Source organism: Eucyclogobius newberryi, unplaced genomic scaffold (genome assembly GCF_026437365.1).
Source record: "Eucyclogobius newberryi isolate DKJ021-1_F unplaced genomic scaffold, fEucNew1.0.hap1 SCAF_11, whole genome shotgun sequence".
NCBI classification, from domain to species: Eukaryota; Metazoa; Chordata; class Actinopteri; order Gobiiformes; family Gobiidae; genus Eucyclogobius; species Eucyclogobius newberryi.
The window spans coordinates 2,543,430-2,569,810 of record NW_027315735.1 but is presented as its reverse complement, the minus strand read 5'-3'; the positions used below and the strand labels follow the sequence as shown (position 1 = coordinate 2,569,810).

The 26,381-nt window shown below is 44.4% G+C and overlaps 1 protein-coding gene across 2 annotated transcripts in view; it reads right to left on the bottom strand.

The window, feature by feature from the left end:
- Nucleotides 1–26,381, bottom strand: part of tapt1a (transmembrane anterior posterior transformation 1a) — a 36,054-nt gene that overhangs the window by 8,657 nt on the left and 1,016 nt on the right. The window contains exons 2-14 of one of the 2 annotated variants that reach the window (XM_072434811.1): nt 22,938–23,068; nt 21,403–21,521; nt 20,039–20,074; nt 16,799–16,961; nt 14,665–14,800; nt 14,201–14,298; nt 13,766–13,835; nt 10,379–10,459; nt 8,944–9,053; nt 5,445–5,504; nt 5,290–5,358; nt 5,133–5,209; nt 2,716–2,891 (exon numbers count right to left, since the gene is read on the bottom strand). In XM_072434811.1, coding sequence (XP_072290912.1) covers nt 2,716–2,891; nt 5,133–5,209; nt 5,290–5,358; nt 5,445–5,504; nt 8,944–9,053; nt 10,379–10,459; nt 13,766–13,835; nt 14,201–14,298; nt 14,665–14,800; nt 16,799–16,961; nt 20,039–20,074; nt 21,403–21,521; nt 22,938–23,068 — 1,326 coding nt within the window. The remainder of the gene's footprint in view (nt 1–2,715; nt 2,892–5,132; nt 5,210–5,289; nt 5,359–5,444; nt 5,505–8,943; nt 9,054–10,378; nt 10,460–13,765; nt 13,836–14,200; nt 14,299–14,664; nt 14,801–16,798; nt 16,962–20,038; nt 20,075–21,402; nt 21,522–22,937; nt 23,069–26,381) is intronic. The other variant, XM_072434821.1, reaches the window with a different exon arrangement.

The window sequence follows — 26,381 nt, the reverse complement described above, 5'->3', positions numbered from 1 at the left end:
CTTTCTTCCATATCTTCATCATCAGACGACTATTTGCAGGAGTCTCATTTACATATTAATTGTCTTTACACTCACAAAAAAATATGTATTAAGCTTCTGATGGAAAAATAAATGTTGCTGTGGTGTTTCCATCATGGTTTATTTATTGAGTTATTCAAATATTTATTTATTCCAGCTATAAAACATTTCCATTTGTGGTTTTGCTATTTGATGACGGTCCCTAAGTACTCGTCTCTGCTCCGGCTGCATTATTGATGACGGTCCCCAAGTACTAGTCTCGGCTCTGCACATTCGGACCCGTGTGATTGGCTGAGCCCAAAACACACATCTGATTGTTAAAAACGAGGTTGTGTCACTGCAGTGTAAATATGAGTATTTTGGCTGTGAATGATCTGCAAAGACTTTTGTGTTTAGGAGCTATTGACCTCTGACCTCAGAGTCTGAATCTGTGAATATGACTCTAACTTTACCGCACGTGGCCCCTCCCACTTTCAGACTTGCGATCTGAGAGAGCAGCGGGACTCGTCATGTCCACACAGCGTCCTACATGTGTCATGTCCACACAGCGTCCTACATGTGTCATGTCCACACAGCGTCCTACATGTGTCATGTCCACACAGCGTCCTACATGTGTCATGTCCACACAGCGTCCTACATGTGTCATGTCCACACAGCGTCCTACATGTGTCATGTCCACACAGCGTCCACATGTGTCATGTCCACACAGCGTCCTACATGTGTCATGTCCACACAGCGTCCTACATGTGTCATGTCCACACAGCGTCCTACAAGTGTCATGTCCATACAGCGTCCACATGTGTCATGATGTTATTGACGATCGATTGACGAGTGATCAGTACTTTTTAGGCGCTTGTTATATAATTAAACACACATTTTTGTATCGCAAAAGCTGCGATAAAAACACTTTTTTCTGACGAATGCATCGCATTTGAGAGAAATTGTGTCGCATTTTGCGATACGGCTTATTCTGAACCCTGAACAGTATGAGAAACATGAGGGGTTGTACAAAAAAGCATGAGACAATTAAGCATTTTTTAAAATTAAAAACTATTAAATGTTTAGGTTGTACTTTTTTTAGATTTTAAATTTTACACTAGGAAATTACATAAATTACCAAGCGATCATGTTGCGTCACAAAATATATGATTGGACAAATAATAAATAAAAACCACATTTATTTTGTTGAGTTCATGTTTACAGATGAAGAATGGATATTTTTCCTCACGAACTGAATAGAAATAATGAAAAAAGTGTGTTCCAAAAGCAACTTCATGCAAAGAGAATGATTCATATCAGAGAGAATGGAGAATGTTCCATGTGGAGGGCCAAGGGCCCTCGGAGACAACACTGTTCAATATCTGCTTCTTTTACTTTTTATGATCAGACTTCAGACCTAGAATACATTCTATAACTGCACCTAGAGCTCTACAGATATGAATCATAATAACTGGCCTGTAGCTCAGTGGACACTTTTATTAGACGTTTGCTTTGTGTTGATTTTACCAGTGCAATCTACGGATGGGATATGAAAAATACAATATTCCAACATCAACAATCAGATTATTTTCTTCCAATCAGAAAATGTGCCTATAAATATCTTTTACAGTTGTGGTTCTAATGTCATCTTCATGACACTAAGCATTTTCTTAATTTTTCAATTATATTTCTATTGTACTATTGCATCCATTTAAAAAAAATAATTAATTCTTGCAGATGATTTAACTGCTAAAAAAACACTACACTGCTTATGATTTAGTCAATTCTAACACATTGTCGTCTTAGCCGGAGATCGTCACGTTATCCCGGCGGACATCCTAAGGAAAACGCAAAGTTTGACATGGTCTATAAGAGATCTTCTACTGAGAGTGTTTTTCAAACACTCGATCTCGATCCTATAAGTGATCTGTTCTTTTCTTCTGTATCTACCTCTGTATCTACCTCTGTATCTACCTGCGTTGCATCAATGAAATTTCCCCATGTGGGACAATAAAGGAATATCTTATCTTATCTTATCTTAACTGGAAATGGAATACTTGCTCTTTAGAATTTGAGATATCATTTCTTATCCATGTAGTTTTTTGTTGTTGTACATTTGTTTGTTTTTGGTTACATAAATTACAATAATGTATGAGATGTGGGAGGTTGTGTAGATTAAAGGTTTAAATTGGTTCGTCTTTAATTGAAAAAGAAAACAAAGAATGCTTGTAAAATGTATGAAAGCGTAAGGTCATAAGGTCGTATATCCAAAGTGAGGAAGCGGCTGGTGGTTACCTGTGGGGGTGTGGTTACCTGTGGGGGTTACCTGTGGGGGTTACCTGTGGGGGTGGGGTTACCTGTGGGGGTTACCTGTGGGGGTGTGGTTACCTGTGGGGGTTACCTGTGGGGGGTGTGGTTACCTGTGGGGGTTACCTGTGGGGGGTGTGGTTACCTGTGGGGGTTACCTGTGGGGGGTGTGGTTACCTGTGGGGGTGTGGTTACCTGTGGGGGTGTGGTTACCTGTGGGGGTGGGTTTACCTGTGGGGGGTGTGGTTACCTGTGGGGGTGTGGTTACCTGTGGGGGTGTGGTTACCTGTGGGGGTGGGGTTACCTGTGGGGGTGGGTTTACCTGTGGGGGTGTGGTTACCTGTGGGGATGTGGTTACCTGTGGGGGTGGGTTTACCTGTGGGGTGTGGTTACCTGTGGGGGTGGGGTTACCTGTGGGGGTGGGACAGGGCGCCGGCTCCGTGCTGCTTGGCGTCTCGGTGCTGGAGGCGGGGCTCTCAGGAGCTGCAGGCTGCTCGTACAGCTTGTCCTCCATGTTGGCTCTCTTAATGAGGACACAGGACTTCCCCAGCAGCACGATGCTGTTCAGCACTTTGAGTGTGAGGAGCCTGAGAACACAGAGGAAGTCAAGTCCACTTGCTTTTTCTGACATTCCTCTATAAGGTTATTCCCTCGATTCCTGACCCCAAATCCAACTAACGTGCAGACATTTCCTCCACAATGCATAGAAAGATGTTCTTTTCCAGCTTATTAACGTTGCCAAGTCATGGTGGAACTTTAGGTATTTTGTATTGAAGTTAAACATAAGCAGATCATGATTTTACATTGTGTTCATTGTAAACTGCAAACGGATCCATTGACTTCCTGTTCAAAACTGCTGATAACTGATAAGCTCCGCCTCTTCATGGTGACATCACTGTTACAAGCAGCAGATTGTCATTTACTTTTTTATTTTCGGAAAGTGGCTTTGACATTTCATAACTCAATGTGTGTCACTCAAGAGTCTGAATTTTACAAACGATCACAATGAAGCACAGGGATGTGGGCGGGGATAGGGGGTAGGTGAAAACAAGAATTTTCTGAGCGCTGGGGCCTCAGATGAAGGACAAACCAGGATTACTCAAACATGCAGGAATCAAAATACAGTTTTGAATCAAATAATGAAGAGGAAACACTGTTGTGATGATTTCAAACTCATTCAAGTTGATTTAGCATAACATGTCCCCTTTAACACCCATGTTTAGCCAAAATCAAACTATTTATTGTATTAATGCATACTCAAAATATGTATTACTGCAGACTTTGTATGGAATGTGTTTCAAAGATGCCAACAAAAGTGAGGGAAATGTATCACATAAAAAAAAAATGGATAATAATAATAATAATAATAATAATAATAATAATGGTAATATATTCTTTCATTACGCATGTTTCACGATGTATAATTTGCACCTCGCATTTCATCCGTTCTGATGGAACTGGAACAAACTGGGATAATTACTTTTAATCAGCATCACGCTGAATGAGTCTTAAGAGGCAAATAAACACAATAAGCCTTGTTTTCCAGAGCCGAGGTGGAAACATGTTTCTTGCGTGGAGCTTGAGGAATAATAAACCGTCTCCAGCAGCTCCATCCCGCGCTCCTCGCCGCTCCCGTCCCATCGGCGGCGGCGGCGAGCCCGGGATGTTGACGCGCTCCTGGCTCGGCTTCCCGCGTGTGACGAGAGGCGGGCGGACACTTTCGGGTCTGTGGAGCGGCGCTCGCTGTGACAGGGTGTTGCACACAGTCTATTTTTAAAGCCCTGGCTTCACGGGGCGGCCTGGAGATGGCCACGCCGTGTTGTCTCTACCCCCTATTCCTCCTCTCTCCCTCTCCCCCTCTCCCTCTCCCCCTCTCTCTCCCCCTCCCCCTCTCCCTCTCCACATCCCTGAGGGAGAACTCTTCAATGGTGCAAACCCGATGGGACGCAGCCGCATGAGCAGGCGATCGGCGGCTTGTGCAAAACGTGAGGGACGCGGCTGATGCTTATGTAACTGATTGTGTGTGTGTGTGTGTGTGTATGCGTCTGTGTGTGTGTATATGTGTGAGTGTGTGTGTGTGTGTATATATGTGTGATTGTGTGTATGTGTGTGTGTGCGTGTATATGTGTGTGCATCTGTGCGTGTATGTATGTGTGTGTGTGCGTGTGTGGGAGAGTCAAGGGGAAGGAGTGGACAAGCATGAAATCGATGCAGATAAAGAGTCATTTATGGCGTAGAATTGTCCTATTGTCATAAGAAGCACATATTAGAGGCGGGACATGTACTGTACTGTAAAATGTATTCTGCAGTTGTTGTTCAGGAGATGTGCAAAACTAGAATATTGAGTATATCGTCTATATTTATGTCTACAGTGTGATCTCCCAAACAAGATTATAAAGTCATATTTCTGCATTTAGTGGATTATTTTATGCTCCAACATTACAGCCTTATTTGAGCACATTCCTAATGTACTGTTAAATATAAACCTATCAATGTCAAGATAATGCGAGCGAAATATTGAGATATTAATTTTTGTCATATTATTATGTATTATTATAAAATATTCCACAGTAAGAACATGCTCTGGGGTTCATTGGCTGATATGTGCATACATCTGCACCGAGGCCTGTCATGATAATAACTATCATATTCAATAGATGACAGAATAAACAATACTTTTTAGGGGACAGTATTTACGGTGTGTACTTTGTCTTGCACTCGCGGTCAGAGGGTCTAATGATGGGGTCTTCAATACTGTACTTCCAAATGTGTTATTTTATGAAGTATTCTGAACACAACAGAGTAAGCCCTACACAGTATTTTCTTACCCGAGATACAAGAGGAAAACGCAGGTGTACGCCAGAGCTCCTTGTACTTTCACTGAAGTCATGACCACTCGGATCAGCTGTGTGATCAGAACCACACGTTAATGGTCAAAGGAAACGTTAACGAAAATAGTAAGAGTGTGTGTCCTGCATTTCATACCAGAACAGCAGAGGGCAGAGGAATGAAGCCCATCCTGCGGGCCACCGAGTCGCTGTAGTCTCTGTACGCCTACAAACACACAGATCAAGGTTATCTAACAATATCATGGTTCCTTTGTTTAATTGTCATGTCTGTGAATTATATAACCAACGTACATTTTTCTGTCGGCTGCTGAGGAGATCGAAGGCCAGGTTGGCTCTGAATTCACTGTACACCTGAGGGAAGAGGAACAGGTGAAGTCAATGAAGGATTGGAAAGTAACTGAGTACAAGTACTGTAATTATGTTGCTGTATTTGGAGTAAATCTTTTAGGTAATTACAGATCTTTAAACTTGTAAAAGAACTTGACTATAAATCTAACCATGCAATTGTAATTAGTTACGTTTAAATGAGTGAATGAATTCATCAGATTAATCACACTTTTGAACAACACGGCTGATTGCACCGTGCACTTAAGTCATTCTTTTAAGGTAGCATAAAAAAAAATCTTAATTTGAAGTAGTTTTGCACATTTTCTTTAAGCATTTTTAAGAATTTTATTGTTTGACGAATAAAATTAAATAAGCCTATTTAAAAGTTGTATTTGTTATAATGTAAGTCTATTCCAAACAACAGGTTGAAGTGCTTTATCTTCCTCACAAAGAGCCGGCTGTCCCACTGAACATCTCCACTGTCTCTGGCTCATTCTGCCGCACGCTCTCCGCCGCCCCGCGCTCGTCAACATCGCCCGCTGAGCGAGCTGCGCCCGCCTGCGCCCGTCCACACGTCCACACACGAGGACTGGTGGGTTTGATGTCAGCTCTGCTCCTGAACCTTCTCTCAGGTGAAGCCTCCACGTGTGATCAAAAAGAACGCCTGATTGAGCTGCGTCAACTCGGGATTAACGCGGCAATTTTCTCTGATTCTCACATGAGTTAAAGCATTAATTAAAAAAGCCCCAATTCAAATTCATATTAGTTACTGAGAGCAGAACTCAATCCACAGCCGTCTCACTGCTGCATCTGGTCTTTTCAGCTCCGACACTCACAGCTCAGAGGAAAAGCAAAGTGTGGTTCAAACTACTTCATTCAAACAAAAACATATATACAACTAGAGCTGGGTTTCGATTCAAATTTCAAGAATCGATTCGATTCCGATTTTTACGTTTCAAAAATAGTTTTTTTCCGATTTCTCAGATCCCATCCGATTCGCTCTGATTTCGATCTGATTTCCGATTCGATTCGGGGGTTAATGTTATTAAAAATGAAAAATGTATTTGAACCGTTTCCTTCACTTCATGACTGTGTAGAGAAGCAACATATTAAAACTAGTATTATAACAATATTAAACAGCAAATCTTACAAGTATTGGTAGTTACTGATGGAAGACTGATGAAAAGGTTAAAGGTCAATCTACCTTCAAGAAAGAGAATCCAGGAGTCCTGAATTATCTTTCTTGAAGGTAGATTGAAGTTCACTGAGGGAAATGTAGAAAATAATTAATTTTACTCAAGAACAAGTTGTGAAGGTAAATTAGTTGTAGAGTACATTTACAGCCAGTACTTCTACTCGAGTGGTGCTCCTCCCACTGCTGTGTAAATGTGGGATGAGGATGAGGAGGAGGATGAGGAGGGGGGAGGAGGAGGATGAGGGGGGAGGAGGATGAGGATGATGAGGGGGAGGATGAGGAGGGGGATGAGGAGGAGGGGGAGGATGAGGGGGGGAGGAGGATGAGGATGATGAGGATGACTATGAGGAGGATGATGAGGATGATGAGGATGAGGAGGGGGGAGGAGGATGAGGATGATGAGGATGAGGAGGGGGGAGGATGAGGATGATGAGGAGGATGAGGGGGAGGAGGAGGATGAGAAGGATGAGGGGGAGGATGAGGATGATGAGGAGGAGGATGAGGATGATGAGGAGGATGAGGGGGAGGATGATGAGGATGAGGAGGGGGAGGATGAGGGGGGGAGGAGGATGAGGATGATGAGGGGGAGGATGAGGATGATGAGGGGGAGGATGAGGATGATGAGGAGGATGATGAGGATGATGAGGGGGAGGATGAGGATGATGAGGAGGATGAGGATGAGGGGGGAGGAGGATGATGAGGATGATGAGGAGGATGAGGAGGGGAGGATGAGGAGGAGGGGGAGGATGAGGGGGGAGGAGGATGAGGATGATGAGGATGACTATGAGGAGGATGAGGAGGAGGATGATGAGGATGAGGAGGGGGGAGGAGGATGAGGATGATGAGGATGAGGAGGGGGGAGGATGAGGATGATGAGGAGGATGAGGGGGAGGATGATGAGGATGAGGAGGGGGAGGATGAGGGGGGGAGGAGGATGAGGATGATGAGGGGGAGGATGAGGATGATGAGGGGGAGGATGAGGATGATGAGGATGATGAGGGGGAGGATGAGGATGATGAGGAGGATGAGGGGGGAGGAGGATGATGAGGATGATGAGGATGATGAGGAGGGGAGGATGAGGAGGAGGGGGAGGATGAGGGGGGGAGGAGGATGAGGATGATGAGGATGACTATGAGGAGGATGAGGATGATGAGGATGAGGAGGGGGGAGGAGGATGAGGATGATGAGGATGAGGAGGGGGGAGGATGAGGATGATGAGGATGATGAGGAGGGGAGGATGAGGAGGAGGGGGAGGATGAGGGGGGGAGGAGGATGAGGATGATGAGGATGAGGAGGGGGGAGGAGGATGAGGATGATGAGGATGAGGGGGGAGGAGGAGGATGAGGAGGGGGAGGAGGATGAGGAGGGGGAGGGGGAGGATGAGGGGGGGAGGATGATGAGGAGGGGGAGGATGAGGAGGATTATGAGGATGAGGAGGATGATGATGAGGATGATGAGGAGGGGGGAGGGTGAGGAGGATGATGATGAGGAGGGGGAGGAGGAGGATGAGGAGGATGAGGGGGGAGGAGGATGAGGATGAGGATGATGAGGGGGAGGATGAGGATGATGAGGATGATGAGGGGGAGGATGAGGATGATGAGGAGGATGAGGGGGGAGGAGGATGATGAGGATGATGAGGATGATGAGGAGGGGAGGAAGAGGAGGAGGGGGAGGATGAGGGGGGGAGGAGGATGAGGATGATGAGGATGACTATGAGGAGGATGAGGATGATGAGGATGAGGAGGGGGGAGGAGGATGAGGAGGATGAGGAGGGGGGAGGATGAGGATGATGAGGATGATGAGGAGGGGAGGATGAGGAGGAGGGGGAGGATGAGGGGGGGAGGAGGATGAGGATGATGAGGATGAGGAGGGGGGAGGAGGATGAGGATGATGAGGATGAGGGGGGAGGAGGAGGATGAGGAGGGGGAGGAGGATGAGGAGGGGGAGGGGGAGGATGAGGGGGGGAGGATGATGAGGAGGGGGAGGATGAGGAGGATTATGAGGATGAGGAGGATGATGATGAGGATGATGAGGAGGGGGGAGGGTGAGGAGGATGATGATGAGGAGGGGGAGGAGGAGGATGAGGAGGATGAGGGGGGAGGAGGATGAGGATGAGGGGGATGATGAGGAGGATGATGAGGAGGAAGAGAATGATGATGATGATGATGAGGGGGGAGGAGGAGGATAAGGGGGGGAGGAGGAGGATGAGGGGGGGAGGAGGATGATGATGAGGATGATGATGAGGAGGAGGAAGAGGAGGATACTTACCTCTGCCCTGATGTTGTTGAACTTTGTGATGAAGGCGTGTTTGATGATGTCCACCGCCACCTCGGAGATGACCACCATCACCACAGTGGGGATCAGCTTCCAGAGGTGACCTGAGACCAGCAGCGGTCAGGACACACACTTTGTCAGGTTAAAGTCACGGCTGAATGTCTGAGTATCTGGACGATGCTATTCAGAGTCCATCTGTAATGTGTCTGTAAAACTAAACCAAATATATATAAAGAACTATCACGTTTATACTTTTGTTAGGAAAATGTCACTTTTAGCAGCGATTTTAATCATTTTTATTGAATGAAGTTATTCTCTCAGCATGTAAAGTGTCTTTGAGGGTTTAAGGCAGGAACATACTAGAGCCTTAAATGATTTATAAACGTCCAAACCACAGACTTGAGGAAAATTGTATGAGATTTTAAAGGTAAACCTTCAGCATCAGCCGTTTCCCCTCTTTGAGACTATAAAATGTTCAAAACTATCAGCACATTGCACTTCTAGTTTATATTCAAGATGAAACTGTGCTACTGTTATTTTGTAATACAGAAAGTTGGCTTTAGACTTTAGAAGGCTTTAGAAGAATGATGCTGTGAACAAGCAGCAGCTTCATTGAATCATGCAGTGTACACACATGGGGATCCATTTTCTCATTTTACTCACTTTTTGATGTTTAAACAATGCTAAAACTGTCTTAAAGCTATTTTTTGTGGTCTGAGATCATTCAACAGATCAGTGAAAACAACTTTCTCCAGCTGAACTCAAACAAAACTGAACTCATGGTCTTTGTCACAGAAACAAAGAGAAAGTGTCAGCGCCACCTCCAGAGTCTCGCTCTAAAAGCTACAAAGTCAGACCTCTGGGGGTAATAATGGACTCGGACTTGAACTTTAACACGTCAGATCAATAACTTCTCTTTTATGTCTTAAACTGTTGTGATTTTAATGCATGTTTTTCCATCGTGTAAAGCACTTTGAATTGTGCTCTACAAATAAACTTGCCTTGCTCTCGACGCTTTTGGCTTTTCCTCGTGTTTGTTTGCTCCTGACGCTCTGATCTATCGGCTGTTGCCGCGGTGATGCTTTAGATGATAAAGTGTCGCGCTGACGCCACAAACACGAAGATCCAAACTCGGGTCAAGACAAATATCCTGTAGTGTGTTCCGGGCTGATAGCATCATATTTTTACACACCGCCACATACATAATACTACATTGTAAAACTTAGTGCCAATAAAGATACTAATAAAGAAGACGGATCCATAATAACAAATAAAACTAGATATAGAACTGACCAAATGACTAGCATCATTGTTGTTCCACGGTTAATACTATATTTTTTTGTTGCGTTTGGTTTAACTCCAGTGTTGTCCTACTACATATTGACTGTATATTGTGTAGAAATATGACCAAATACAAAACATGTTTTACCCATGTTCCACGCCATCTGCTCCATGTTCCTCAGAACCACAATGAGCAGCAGGATGTAGCTGGTGAACCGCTCTTTGATATCTGCACAAAAGATCATCATCAATTTGACTTCAGAACTACGTCGCATACACTGGGTCAAGTAAACCGCGTCACACACACGGCGTCACACACACACACCGCGTCACGTACATCACATACACCGCGTCACGTACATCACATACACCGCGTCACACACACCGCGTCACGTACATCACACACACCGCGTCACGTACATCACATACACCGCGTCACGTACATCACATACACCGCGTCACACACACCGCGTCACGTACATCACATACACCGCGTCACGTACATCACATACACCGCGTCACGTACATCACACACACCGCGTCACGTACATCACACACACCGCGTCACGTACATCACACACACCGCGTCACGTACATCACACACACCGCGTCACGTACGTCACACACACCGCGTCACGTACGTCACACACACCGCGTCACGTACGTCACACACACCGCGTCACGTACGTCACACACACCGCGTCACGTACGTCACACACACCGCGTCACGTACGTCACACACACCGCGTCACGTACATCACACACACACACACCGCGTCACGTACATCACATACACCGCGTCACACACACCACGTCACGTGCGTCACACACACCGCGTAACACACACCGCGTCATGTACATCACATACACCGCGTCACGTACATCACATACACCGCGTCACGTACATCACACACACCGCGTCACGTACATCACACACACCGCGTCACGTACATCACACACACCGCGTCACGTACATCACATACACCGCGTCACGTACGTCACATACACCGCGTCACGTACATCACACACACCGCGTCACACACACCGCGTCACACACACACACACCGCGTCACGTACGTCACACACACCGCGTCACGTACGTCACACACACCGCGTCACGTACGTCACATACACCGCGTCACGTACGTCACATACACCGCGTCACACACACCGCGTAACACACACCGCGTCACGTACATCACATACACCGCGTCACGTACATCACACACACCGCGTCACGTACATCACACACACCGCGTCACGTACATCACACACACCGCGTCACGTACATCACACACACACCGCGTCACGTACATCACACACACACCGCGTCACGTACATCACACACACCGCGTCACGTACATCACACACACCGCGTCACGTACATCACACACACCGCGTCACGTGCGTTACACACACACCGCGTCACGTACATCACACACACCGCGTCACACACACACACCGCGTCACGTAGCCACACACACCGCGTCACGTACGTCACACACACCGCGTCACGTACGTCACATACACCGCGTCACACACATCACATACACCGCGTCACACACACCACGTCACGTGCGTCACACACACCGCGTCACGTACGTCACATACACCGCGTCACGTGCGTCACACACACCGCGTAACACACACCGCGTCACGTACATCACATAAACCGCGTCACACACACCACGTCACGTGCGTCACACACACCGCGTCACGTACGTCACATACACCGCGTCACACACATCACATACACCGCGTCACACACACCACGTCACGTGCGTCACACACACACCGCGTAACACACACCGCGTCACGTACATCACATACACCGCGTCACGTACATCACATACACCGCGTCACGTACATCACACACACCGCGTCACGTACATCACACACACCACGTACATCACACACACCGCGTCACACACACACCGCGTCACACACACCGCGTCACGTACATCACATACACCGCGTCACGTACGTCACATACGTCACATCACACACGTCACGTCACACACACCGCGTCACGTACGTCACACACACCGCGTCGTACGTCACACACACCGCGTCACGTAAGTCACACACACCGCGTCACGCGCCACGCGTCACACACACACACACCGCGTCACACACACACACACACACCGCGTCACACACACACACACACACACCGCGTCACACACACACACACACACACCGCGTCACACACACACACACACACACCGCGTCTCACACACACACACACCGCGTCTCACACACACACACACCGCGTCTCACACACACACACACACACACCGCGTCTCACACACACACACACACACACACCGCGTCTCACACACACACACACACACACCGCGTCTCACACACACACACACACACACACCGCGTCACACACACACACACACCGCGTCACACACACACACACACCGCGTCACACACACACACACACCGCGTCACACACACACACACACCGCGTCACACACACACCGCGTCACACACACACCGCGTCACACACACACCGCGTCACACACACACCGCGTCACACACACACCGCGTCACACACACACCGCGTCACACACACACACCGCGTCACACACACACACCGCGTCACACACACACACCGCGTCACACACACACCGCGTCACACACACACCGCGTCACACACACACCGCGTCACACACACACACCGCGTCACACACACACACACACCGCGTCACACACACACACCGCGTCACACACACACCGCGTCACACACACACCGCGTCACACACACACACACCGCGTCACACACACACACCGCGTCACACACACACACACACCGCGTCACACACACACACACCGCGTCACACACACACACACCGCGTCACACACACACACCGCGTCACACACACACACCGCGTCACACACACACACCGCGTCACACACACACACCGCGTCACACACACACACCGCGTCACACACACACACCGCGTCACACACACACACCGCGTCACACACACACACCGCGTCACACACACACACCGCGTCACACACACACCGCGTCACACACACACCGCGTCACACACACACCGCGTCACACACACACCGCGTCACACACACACCGCGTCACACACACACCGCGTCACACACACACCGCGTCACACACACACACCGCGTCACACACACACACCGCGTCACACACACACCGCGTCACACACACACCGCGTCACACACACACCGCGTCACACACACACACCGCGTCACACACACACACACACCGCGTCACACACACACACCGCGTCACACACACACCGCGTCACACACACACCGCGTCACACACACACACACCGCGTCACACACACACACCGCGTCACACACACACACACACCGCGTCACACACACACACACCGCGTCACACACACACACCGCGTCACACACACACACCGCGTCACACACACACACCGCGTCACACACACACACCGCGTCACACACACACACCGCGTCACACACACACCGCGTCACACACACACCGTCACATAAAGTATAAACTTACCGCTGTTGGACATCTGGAATAAGTTGTTATTCCCACATCTCTTGAAGGCGTTGGCTTTAATCTCCACAAACTGAAATTCAAAACAATCAACATAAGACATATTTTATTTAGAAGAAAATCCAGTTGCAGTGACTTCAGAACGGTTTACTCAGATTTTATATTTATATTGTGGTTGTAAGACTTTAGGTTTGTGGCGTAACCCTAACCCGGTAAAATATTTGTCTTAAGTAGCTTTAACCAATTTGATTTAGTTTGTAGTACTAGATTTTTTTTTTCTTTTTTAAAATCTAAATAAAAAAATATTTGAGAGTGTGTGTGTGAGTGTGAGCGAGTGTGTGTGTGCAAGTGTGTGCGTGCGAGTGTGAGCGAGTGTGTGCGTGCGAGAGTGTGCGAGTGCGAGTTAGTGTGTGCGTGCGAGTGTGTGTGTGTGCTGACATTGTTGGACATCATGATGGTGAGCAGGGACTTGTTGTGGGAGTTGAAGGCCACGTTGAGCGTGGAGGCGTACACCATGATGAGGATGGCGTGGAGAACTGGAGAACGCTCAGGAAAAGTGACCTTGGAGAAGCACTGCAGGCGGTAAAGCCTTTTCTGCTCAACCTATGCATCTTTTAAAAGTAGATAATAAGTCTATATGGAGTTTATTGAAATAAAAGTTAAATACATATATCTGTTTATGTACAGAACACATATTCTGCATTATTTGTATTTGAATCTTTGCTTTGGCCTCTCATGTTTTTACTAAAAATAATGTGATTTCTAAAAAGGAGTAAAACACGTCAATAGAAGTTATGCATTAGATATTTTTATTGTAGTTTAAGGTTATTACTAGTCCTACAGCGCCTCGATAGTGCATTTCTCCTGAAGTAAAGTAGTATTAGTTGCAGTCTGAAGGATACAGACGTAGACGACCGCCATGATAAAATGGGGGATGACGCCGATGTTGTCCCTCTTTCGTGCTTTAGGTTCTGTGGCCGTCCAGTACAGAGCGTCCAGGACGTCCTGACCGAAGGAGGAAAAGAGCCGGTCTGCCACCTGGAGACGGGAAGACTTTCAAAACCAAGGCTCTTGTTTTACTGCCATTACAAACTGTAGTAATCCATGGGTTTCAGAGTGAGGCAAATCCAGCACTATTTCCATAGGTCAAACGTCCCAACGATACAGTATCATATATAAACAGAAAGCAGAAAAAAGACATTCATAGATTTATTTGTTACTTGTTTAGGTGCAGTCCATCTAGTCTATCTAGGTGTAGTCCAGGCATTGTCCCAGGTGCAGGTTTAACTCTTTTAAATAGGCTTAATATGTACACAAATTTACAGTTGTACGGATATACATATGTAGTGCAGGAAGTGAACAGTGCAGTGAGTGATTAAATTATAGAAAGTTAAAGTGACAGTGTTTAAGAAGTGTTCATGAGTCCAACAGCAGAGGGAGAGAAACTGTTCTTGTGACGGCAGGTTCTGGCTGCCTGAGGGGAGTGGCCTCCTGCCTGAGGGGAGTGGCCTCCTGCCTGAGGGGAGTGGCCTCCTGCTAGAGGGGAGTGGCTCAAATAGTCCGTTCTGTGTCCAGGATGGTCAGGGTCGGCTGTGATCTGACCTGCTCGTCCCAGAGTCCTGCAGACGTACAGGTCCTGCAGAGATAGAACTCTGCAGCCGATCACCTTCTCAGCAGAGCACACAATGCGCTGTAGTCTCGGTTTGTCCCTGGCTGTGGCTCCAGCGTACCACACGGTGATGGAGGAGGTGAGGATGGACTCAATGATGGCCGTGTAGAACTGCACCATCATCTCCACTGGCAGCTTTGATCACCTTAGCTACCGCAGGAAGTACATCCTCTGCTGGGCCTTCTTGATGAGGGAGCTTGAGGTCCTGGTGATGGTGCTGCTGAGAAAGCGGAGGGAGTCAACAGTGGAGATGGGGGGAGTCTGTGATGGTGAGGGGGGCTGGGGGGGCTAGGGACTTTGACTTTCCTGAAGTCCACGATCATCTCCACTGTTTTCTGGGCGTTGAGCTCCAGGTTGTTACCGCTGCACCAGGACACCAGCCGGTCCACCTCCCTCCTGTTGACAGACTCATCCCCGTCCGAGAGGAGTCCGATGAGGGTGGTGTCGTCCGCAAACTTAATTTGTTTTACGGAGTCATGGCTGAAAGTGCAGCAGTTTGTGTACAGGGAGAAGAGCAGGGGGGAAAGTACACAGCCCTGTGGAGGTCCTGCGCTGATGGTCCGAGTGTCTGAAACATTCTTCCCCAGCCGCACACACTGCCTCTGATCTGTCAGGAAGTCAGTGCTCCACCTGCAGGTGGAGTCAGGCACGTTGAGCTGGGAGAGCTTGTCCTGGAGCAGAGCAGGAGGTGGTGTTGATGCAGAGCTCAAGTCCACAAACAGGATCCTGCCATAGGTTCCTGGGGAGTCTAGATACTGCAGGATGAAGTGGAGAGCCAGGTTGATGGCGTCGTCCACCGACCTGTTGGCTCTGTAGGCGAACGGCAGGGGTCCAGCAGGGGGTCCGGCAGGGGGTCCGGCAGGGTGGAGGCGCCTTCCTCTTCTTTAGTGTCTCACGCTTTTATCCAAAAGAAGGGTTATTTCTGCAGCAGATGCTAAAAAACTGGAACTAGATCCGTATGAGTTGTGGTTCTGATGCATAAGAGCTCTTCACAGGTGTAAGAGCACGTGGACACACAATTTATGAACAAAAACAGAAAAAACAAAGAGCACCGAGGCAGCCTTCAGAGGCGCCATCTTGGATCTTAATTCAATTTAGACATACAGTGAGGGAAATAAGTATTTGAAAACCCTTACAAATACATTTTGGAAGGGAAATGCTCATCGTAAGTGCAGTTCCACTATGAGAGACAGAATATATATATATTTAAAAATCACATTGTATGATTTTTAAATAATGCATTTGTAAGTTATTGCTACAAATGTATCTGAACACTGCTACATTTTGTGTCATTTCTGTACTTGTTTCAAAATTTTAGTCTTCTAGTCTTCTACGACTCTGAAATAGATTTTTTAAAAGTTCCTGACCTCCAGCATGTTGTAGATGAGGTAGAGCTTGATGACGGACTGGCCGCGGATCAGGTGGTACAACATGGCGTAGTCCACGTAGTGCATCATGGAGTAACAGAGGACCAGGATCAGGCCTTTGAGCATGTCACACACCTGGGCCGGCTGCAGCAGGCGGGTCCCACTGAAACAACACCATCACACACTTTAAATGTACTTTAGAGGGAGTGTCAGAGGAGCACGAGCAGCTGCATGGAGCAGTGATGCACGAGCAGCTGCATGGAGCAGTGATGCACGAGCAGCTGCATGGAGCAGTGATGCACAAGCAGCTGCATGGAACAGTGATGCACGAGCAGCTGCATGGAGCAGTGATGCACGAGCAGCTGCATGGAGCAGTGATCGTATGGACTCATGGTGCTCTTCATGCAACACATGAACAAGAGCAGCCACCTCTCTATGAGCCTAACTGGGATGGAACATGGGGATGGTTTTTGTAATAATTCACAATGAAATCAAAATATTATCCTTTTATCAAGAGCAAATATATTCTAAAATCAGGAAAATGTATGTGACCAATGTGTACCAATAGTATAAAAGACGTGGGAGAAGTTGACAAAAAAGAAAATCACAATATTGCCAATGATAAAGACGATATTCAACAGAAATGTGTGTCTTTAATTTTGTGTGTTTGATTTTTATTTCACCTCTTATTATATTACATCTTATAAACAATATAAATCAATGTTTACATTTTTTATTCGCTATTTTGAAAATCTGCCCCCCTCCAAGTCCGCAATAATATGACAGATATATTACAGTTATTGATATAGAGACATTGAAAGCGTGTCAAGTATTCATTATAAAATATATATATATATATATATATACACATTTGTCATTGAGAGAACTTGGCTTAAAATATTGCGAGGGTGAAGAGTGAGGAGTGACTAAACCCATACATACAATATGTATTACAATCTGGAGTCATTTTAAGCAGTGTTATACATCAGTTCCAGTGTCGGTAAAATTATTTTAAGCCAATGTCGGAAAAACTGTCAATATTTGGAGCCAATATGTTTTATTCTTTTCTTCTTCTTTTTTTCGCTCTCTCTCTCTCTTTTTTAAACAGACTAATGAATAAAATGGGAATAAAAACCCCCAAAACAATTAGGCTAAAAATATGTCAGTAAATGAGTCATACCCCAGATTAAAAATATTCTGTTTATATTTTTGTACCTAATTATCATAAATGTATTTACCAAAGTAAATTTGTGAACTTCACTTTCAATTAAAATAGATTTGTGGCCATTGCTATGCTCTAAAATAAAATAAATATCCAATATTGGTATTGCTCAAAATCAGCCCTTATGCACAGTATGTTAGTAACACTTTTATACGCTTCTGTTTACAGTTTATAGGTGACAATTTGAGTTTGACTTTTGAACATTCAGCAGATACAAGTTTGTCCTGAATTGTTGATTGCTATGGTAACGAAACCGTGGAAGCAAGAATACAAGGAAAAAAATATCACAAGTGGCAACAATTTTGCTGGACAATAGAGATAAAAAGCGACTAAATGTGCTTAATCAAGAGTGTGTCTGGAGCATGAGAGCGCGGCTGATCGTCGTTATTATGCAGATAAAAAGACACTGATTGGACTACGCAGCGAATGACCTAAAAAGGAAAAAGAAAAATTATTAGCTTTGTCATTTAGACAATCATATGCAAATGAGTCTAGCATAACACACATATGGATGGGGGTTAGAGTACAGGAATCAGCTGGTTACAAAATCAAATAAATAAATCCAAACTTGTAAATCAAATCTTGTAAAATATATATTCTTGCCTGTGATCAAGCCGTGTTACGTGCTTTTTATAAACGCGACTGACTAAAGTGATCATTTTCTCAATCGAGTTTACTTACTTAACCTAATATGATGGTATAAGAATTCTCATTTCTTTAGCCTTTTCAAGCTCATGTCTAACTTACTGTAAGACAAAGGGAAAAATGACTGTATATTGCAGATGAATAGATTTATAATCAATGAACTCTAAGAATTATGAATTACTGACCGTTATATTTCCTCATATTTATAGATTCTAAGCTTGCTTTTATCAAGCAGATTTGGTTTGTAGAATGATGTTTTTTTCAAACTTAATGTCTCCATCTTTCTATCCATTCTTTTACGCAATATTTTAAAGATAAGGAATATATACAAAACGGGTCTACGCTGAGAAGTTAAATCACAGTTTCAAATGGACTTGCACTGCTGTCAAGCGATTCTTCTTTCGATTAAATGTTTAGTTGTTTAGAACGCGAAAGGCCAGTGATTATGACATTTTTCATCAAGATCAAAGTGAACTGGAGCCGTTTGAGGACGTTACGATGAGGAATATTTACAGACGAGACAGAGTCTTCATCAAAAACACAACATTTACACATTTCCTGCTTAGTTTTTGTGTGATTCTTGCTTTGTCTGGGCAATAAAACCTCTTCTCTCGGCTCATGGCATGTTTTGTGGTCTGTATGGACCAGTTAACGATTAGTCCATCACCTAATTAGTTGAAATCCATTTCTATAATTGATTAGTTGCGCTTAATTGATTAACTTGTTGCAGCCCTACATTAATCTCAATCGAATCAAATTTGAATGGAAGCTATAAGTAAATCCCAAAGGCTGCAATCTATGAAGACCATTTCCACAACAAATAAGAAATACTGTGTTATTCTGCATAAAAACTGAGTGAAAAAGTGATTATTTATTAGTTGGAGAATTCATTGGAACTTTATCACTTTTTGTCAATTCTCCTGGACAGAATCCTAAATCTTAAACTGTAAATCTAACTTCAATCGCAACAATTGCCTGAGAAATCTTGCAGTTGCCATTCATAATCTTTTGAAGCATAATGGCAAATGTCTGGCACAAAAGCAAAAGCCTTTGATGTAGACGTGAGAGATACATCAGAAAATGTGCTCAAATAGAGACAAATTCTACTGTAATCTCTCAAACAAGGGCACAGAGTGATCCTTTTGCCATTTTAACATTCCAAATGCTTCATTAAATATATATGAATATCATTTGAGGTTATGTTTTTTTGCAATATCAATTGCTGTCAGTATCACCCACCCCGACACTGGTGTACACACTGGTCAGACTCAGTCATGATAAATAGATTTAAAAAACGAGGAATGAATGGATGAAGATGGGAGATGGTGATCTGAGCAGAGCAGGAGGAGAGTGAGGAGACGCTCTGGGCCTACCTGGTCCTGTGGCAGTACGGACAGACGTGTGTGCGGCTGCAGGAGGCAGGAGACAAGAGACACAACACCTGAACAACAATACTACACACCCTGTACACCCTGTACACCCTGTACACCCTGTACACACTGCACACCCTGCACACACTGCACACACTGCACACACTGCACACACTGCACACACTGCACACACTGCACACACCCTGTACACCCTGTACACACCCTGCACACACCCTGTACACACCCTGTACACACTGTACACACTGTACACACTGTACACACTGTACACACCCTGCACACACTGTACACACTGTACACACTGTACACACTTAAAGAGGAACTATTAATGAGCTTTTATCCTTGTGACCTGTCTTTCCTCGTCAATAGTTTACTCAATCAGGCTTTTAGATAGAAGACCGTCTTCCCGTATTTTGGACGGGGTATTTTAAAATGTGGACGGGCATTTTCGAGTGCAGGGAAGGCCACCACGGTGCGCGTGGCGGAGCGCTATCGTTTGGGTAGCGCTCCGCCACGCGCACCGCGGAAGGCCAATATAATCACACACCGCCCTTTAGGAGCGGCGTATGGCGTAAATTAAGAGAACGACGCGCACGGCATAACGCCAGACGGTGCACGGCGTTAAAAGCGCTGCTTTATTTTGTAAAAGCGTCGGAAAATACGCCGCGATACGCCGCTCCCAAGTGGTGGAGTGTGATCATATTGGTTTTCCATAACGATGGCGAGCGTCGGGTCGGCCCCCGTATCCTCGGACAAAATGATTTGGACGTGGTGTTTTCAAATCCCATCTTAAAGCCTGTACTCAACTCGGTATTTTGATCGTTTCCTGGATGTTTGATTAATCCAAAACTGTCCTGCAACTGAGGCTTGAGTGCTTGGAAAAGTACCATTTTCCCCTAGCCCCTATCCCCACCCACATTCCTCCATCTAATTTAAATTCTTTGAAAAATGAAGACTCTCAATGATACGTGTAGGGTTCTAAAATGCCATGTAGACACTTAAAAATAAAAACATGTAAATGACAGCTCACTGCTCGTCACCATGGAGACCTCTGCAGGTCTGAACAGGTCAGTGTTACAAAGCCCTTTTAAAGCAATATTACTATGAAACACTTTTAAAATGATGATCTACTTATGTTATAGTTCGATACGAAAAACCTGAAGAACAATCTGGCTCTGTGACAAAGAGAAGTTAAATTAGCAATCTGTACAAGTTAAATTATTTTAAAAAGAGCAAAGTTCAGCATCTTGCACGCTACAAAACCTGCCAATCGTTTCTGTTCAACTTTGGCCAATAGAGTGCAAGTTAAAGAATGTGGTAGTAGAGATTAGTGAATGGCTGGTGGTTACCTAAAGCCACAGCAGGGCAGTGTGAGGAGGCGGAGCAAGGCCAGCAGCACCCTGAGGGGCAGCAGGGTGATGGCGTACAGGAAGGCGTCCATGCACAGGAAGAAGCCAAACAGCATCAGCTAAAACACAGGGAAATCCATCAGCCCCAAAACAAGACCACGACACCAACACGACAGTGACATCATCCGTTCTGGAAAGAGGCACAGATGACAAAAAGGCCTCGCAATATTGTTTAATGTAACGCTCTCATGTTGACTACAATAAAATACAGCAAAGGATCATGGTCGATGTAGTTCCCTCTGCACAAAACTGCAACAAAATGATGCATTTTATTTCTAGCCTCACTATGGTCTCAATATGAACGCCCAAATGATCAAAAGAAGTATTTTACCACGTGCTACATGTATTGAAACGTTTTTAGAACCTGATCTGGCAGCTTATAACCCAAATATATTTAAAGTGCAGTACCTGATTGATTTTTACAGTCTTGAATAAACAGAACTAGTTTCAAGCAGCCCATGTGTATTGATCATGTGACGGCCTCTTATTCGGGGCGGGCCTTTAATCAGGGCCACATATAAGAGTGGGCTGTGCCGGATGTCCCGCCCGCCTCTCCCCAGCCCGCCGGACCAGACCTGGAGAGCGGTTTTGTTTTGTTCATGTCTTTTTAGCAAATGCTACGACCCTGATCTAAACTGTAACATAGAAAACAAGGAAAGTCAAAGGTAATAGTCATAAACATCTCCTCTGTCTGAATAAGTCTGAATAAACATCCGGGACAAACTTAAATAAACATAGAAGAGGAGAAGAATTGGCTTGTGATTGAAGGAAACCGCGTGACTTCAGGCCATTTTGATATTTTATTTGCCTTTCAGGTGTTCGGGTTCAAAGAGGAAAATAATGCAAGTCTTCTGGGTTAATTTGCCCTACGACGTTATTATCTTTACATTTATTCTATTGTTATCTTTATTTATAAGTGCAGTTAATTTTCTGCAGAGAGAATAAAGTCTCATGAGGAAAAACTGCCATCTAGTGGTGTTTAAGAGAATTACAAAAACAACCACCCCATAAACACATTCAAAACATATGAATATTTACAGATTCAGCGTATTCTGCTCTATTTAATACTTTTGTGTACTTTAATACTTTGAATAATGATAATAGAAGCAATTCCTTGTTTGTGAATGTCTTTTTGTGTCTGATTCTGACAATACAACTCAATTTGATTTCAGCAGGAAAGTAAAAAAGCAAAGATAAAAATACATAAAGCATGATCCTAAATGGACTGCTAACACTAATCCTGATGGAGGAAATGCCTGAGAAAGTAATGTATGCTTTCAGTAAATACAAGTTCTGCATCATGAGAAGCCACAGCAGAGGTACAAGAGCACGTTTAAAGGTCGATAACAACTGTGTTCTTTAAAGATAATTGTAATATTACACCATGACAGTTAGTTTCTGTTGCTCGTGACTGTGACCAGTGTGGGGTGTAGTGACTGTTCCGGTTCTGTCCCGTGTCCTGTTGGATGCAGTACCTTCTCCAGCTCTTTGGGAATCCTCATGCATGCGTACACTTTCTCCAGCTGCTCTGTGTACTTAGCCTCATTGTGCTCCAGGAAATACCCTCTGGTGAGTTCTGTACCGATGAAGCGTGACAGCGACGGGTCTGGAACACAAGAGAGAGTGAGACACGGCCTTTTATCTGCAACAATCACACGTCTACATGAACCACGTGGACGAGTGTGGGAACAGAAGAACAAACAACTGAAATACAGTCTGAGAGAATGGATTGTGGTTATTCAATTTTGGTTTCAGTCTCTAATAGGGCGGTTTTGTTTTAGCTCTATATTGAGAAAAGTTAGTTTTTGTTCTAAAATATTAATAATAATAATAATAATAATAATAATAATAATGTAATAAAAATAATATAATAAAAATAAAATAATAAAAAATAAATTATATATATATATATATATATAATACTGCATCACCAGATTTAGCATCATATATTATATTATGATACTAAATCTGGTGATACAGTATTGATAGTGTCTGCTTAGTTATTTTGTGTCTGCTTAAGTTATTTTGTGAGCGTGCTACAATTTTGTTGCTCTTTTAGTGAAAGGAAACTTGTTTATGGATTAGATTTGACAAATGTACTGTTCTGATGATTACAATCAGGTGTACAAATATATAATTAAAAAGGTTTGTGCAGGTTGTGGTTTAACAAAGAAACTGTGCTATTATTTTATTTTATTTTATAATTTCATAATAAAACACATAATTTGAAGACGTACAACTACAGTAGGTGGCAGTAAATGCACATCTTCAGTTGGCTGCCAACCGCCATTAAAAGTAACACAACAACAGCGGCATCAGTCCGTCAGGCATCAATCGTTCAATCATTCAATCGTTCGATCAGCATCAGATCAGCATCAGAGGAGTAGGAATCTGCGTGTGATTCTTCTGCTCTTAGTTTAGTCCCATCTGTCCCTGGTTTACATTTAGTCAGGTCTAGGTTTTGTCTAATCTTAAATGAACTGATGATAGACTGATTTGATTTGATTGTTGAATTTATGGAGATTTTAAGATGCTAAACTAAACTAAAAGGTTCATTCAAAAGTATCTGACCCTATACTGTGATGAATGTATTTACCAGTAGCTGTTCCACATCAGTTTACTCTTTTGTTTTCGATCCCGAGTGCTCTTTGATCGACTGTAACCTGTCCCAGCACCATTATTATGTTTCATAAATATAGTATTTATCAGGTCAATTAAAATCAACTGACACGACAACACCACTAATAGAGTTATGTGGTGTTTTGACCTCTAAACGACCCTGTGCCGTCATTCCACTTGTTACAAACTGAACATGTCAAGAATCCTTTTCCAGACACAAAGGGACGGAGGCTCGAACTGTGAGAGCTGTTGGAGTCTGTGTCTGAGACGGGGCATCTGGGTTAATTGGGGTTAAAATGTCCTTAGAGTTTACAGTTAGTAAATATAGCCCTCGTCTAAACATGGGGTCAGAAAGACAACAGCTGTCCCGTGAACTTGAGCTCAAAATACGTAGTCGCTCAGTAGTAAAGCAGCAGTAATGGTGGTCGAAGTAGCAGTAGTAGCCAAGTAGCTAGTAGTAGTAGTAGTAGTAGTGGTTGAAGTAGCTAGTAGTAGTAGTAGTAGTAGTGGTTGAAGTAGCTGCTAGTAGTAGTAGTAGTAGTAGTAGTAGTGTTAGTAGTAGTAGTAGTAGTAGTAGTAGTGGTAGTAGTGGTAGTAGTGGTAGTAGTGGTAGTAGTGGTAGTAGTGGTAGTAGTGGTAGTAGTGGTAGTAGTGGTAGTAGTAGTGGTAGTAGTAGTGGTAGTAGTAGTGGTAGTAGTAGTGGTAGTAGTAGTGGTAGTAGTAGTGGTAGTAGTAGTGGTAGTAGTGGTAGTGGTAGTGGTAGTGGTAGTGGTAGTGGTAGTGGTAGTGGTAGTGGTAGTGGTAGTGGTAGTGGTAGTGGTAGTGGTAGTGGTAGTGGTAGTGGTAGTGGTAGTGGTAGTAGTGGTAGTGGTAGTGGTAGTGGTAGTGGTAGTGGTAGTGGTAGTGGTAGTGGTAGTAGTGGTAGTAGTGGTAGTAGTGGTAGTAGTGGTAGTAGTGGTAGTAGTAGTGGTAGTGGTAGTGGTAGTGGTAGTGGTAGTGGTAGTGGTAGTAGTGGTTGAAGTAGCTAGTAGTAGTGGTTGAAGTAGCTAGTAGTAGTGGTTGAAGTAGCTAGTAGTAGTGGTTGAAGTAGCTAGTAGTAGTGGTAGTGGTTGAAGTAGCTAGTAGTAGTGGTTGAAGTAGCTAGTAGTAGTGGTTGAAGTAGCTAGTAGTAGTAGCAGCAGTGCAGGTATGTAATAATACAGTTAATATTGAAGTTAGTTAGTTGTTACAGTCTAATTACGAGTTCTAAGTTCCTTTGCTTAAATGCATTGTTTTGTTTTGTAGCAGCAAAAAAACAACAACAAAGAGAACTACATAGACCATGATCCTTTGCTCATTTTCAGTGCAGGCAACATTAACACATGACAGATTTTTAGCACATTTATGTTTTAAGCATTTCAACAATTATGTTAAAAGGTTAAATACGTGACGATTTGAATATTCATGAGTTTCAGTCACGTGGCGTACTTGCCGTCTATCTCTGCTGTTAAATAGTCATGAAAAACAGCACATAACATTTAAAAAGAAAAGCGTTGATGCTTCAAGAAGACAGAGGTTACAGGCTTTGATCCTCATCTCCAGTCGAGTCACTAACACTTAAAAGCAGTGACAACCTACAACAAACTTTAGTGGACATTTCCATCTGCTCTTCCTCGTCCACAAGCCTCTGCACCGGACGAGCCTCCAAAGCTTTCAAGAGCACGGACTTTGTGTCTGACCCTAAAATAAAACACTCGGACAGTTGGAAATCAGGCTTGTTGAAACTGTCTGCGAGTAGGCTAACATTCATTAGCATGTAGCCACGCAATAGTATGTAAACTAGCATTAGTTCTATTATCATTATCTTATTTTTTTATTTTTATTTATCTATTTTATTTCATTTTCCCCCTTCATTCCCTATTAAGATAGGAGAGGAGTTTTTGTTAATAAGAGTTTTTTTGTTTTTCTTCATAAGAGTTCTATTAAGAGTATGTTTTTGAAACTTCCTATAATCTGTCCTTTCCTCCTGTTTCCACTGCAGTGGAACAACAAAATGTCCCCTTGTGTGGACATTAAAGGATTATCTTATCTTATTAGCACGCTGCTAACACCTAAAACATACAGTGAGTGTGTGACCATCTTTGTTACATCTTAGGAGAAAGTAGTACTTCATGAACTTCCAGAAGTTGTCTTATCACACCCGTATTTACCATGTGTGTCTATACACACTTTAATTACTTTATTTACATTGGTAGGCTACATTTTGTTGACATTTGTGTTAACATGTGAAAAATATATCAAAGAACAATACTTGCTCTTTC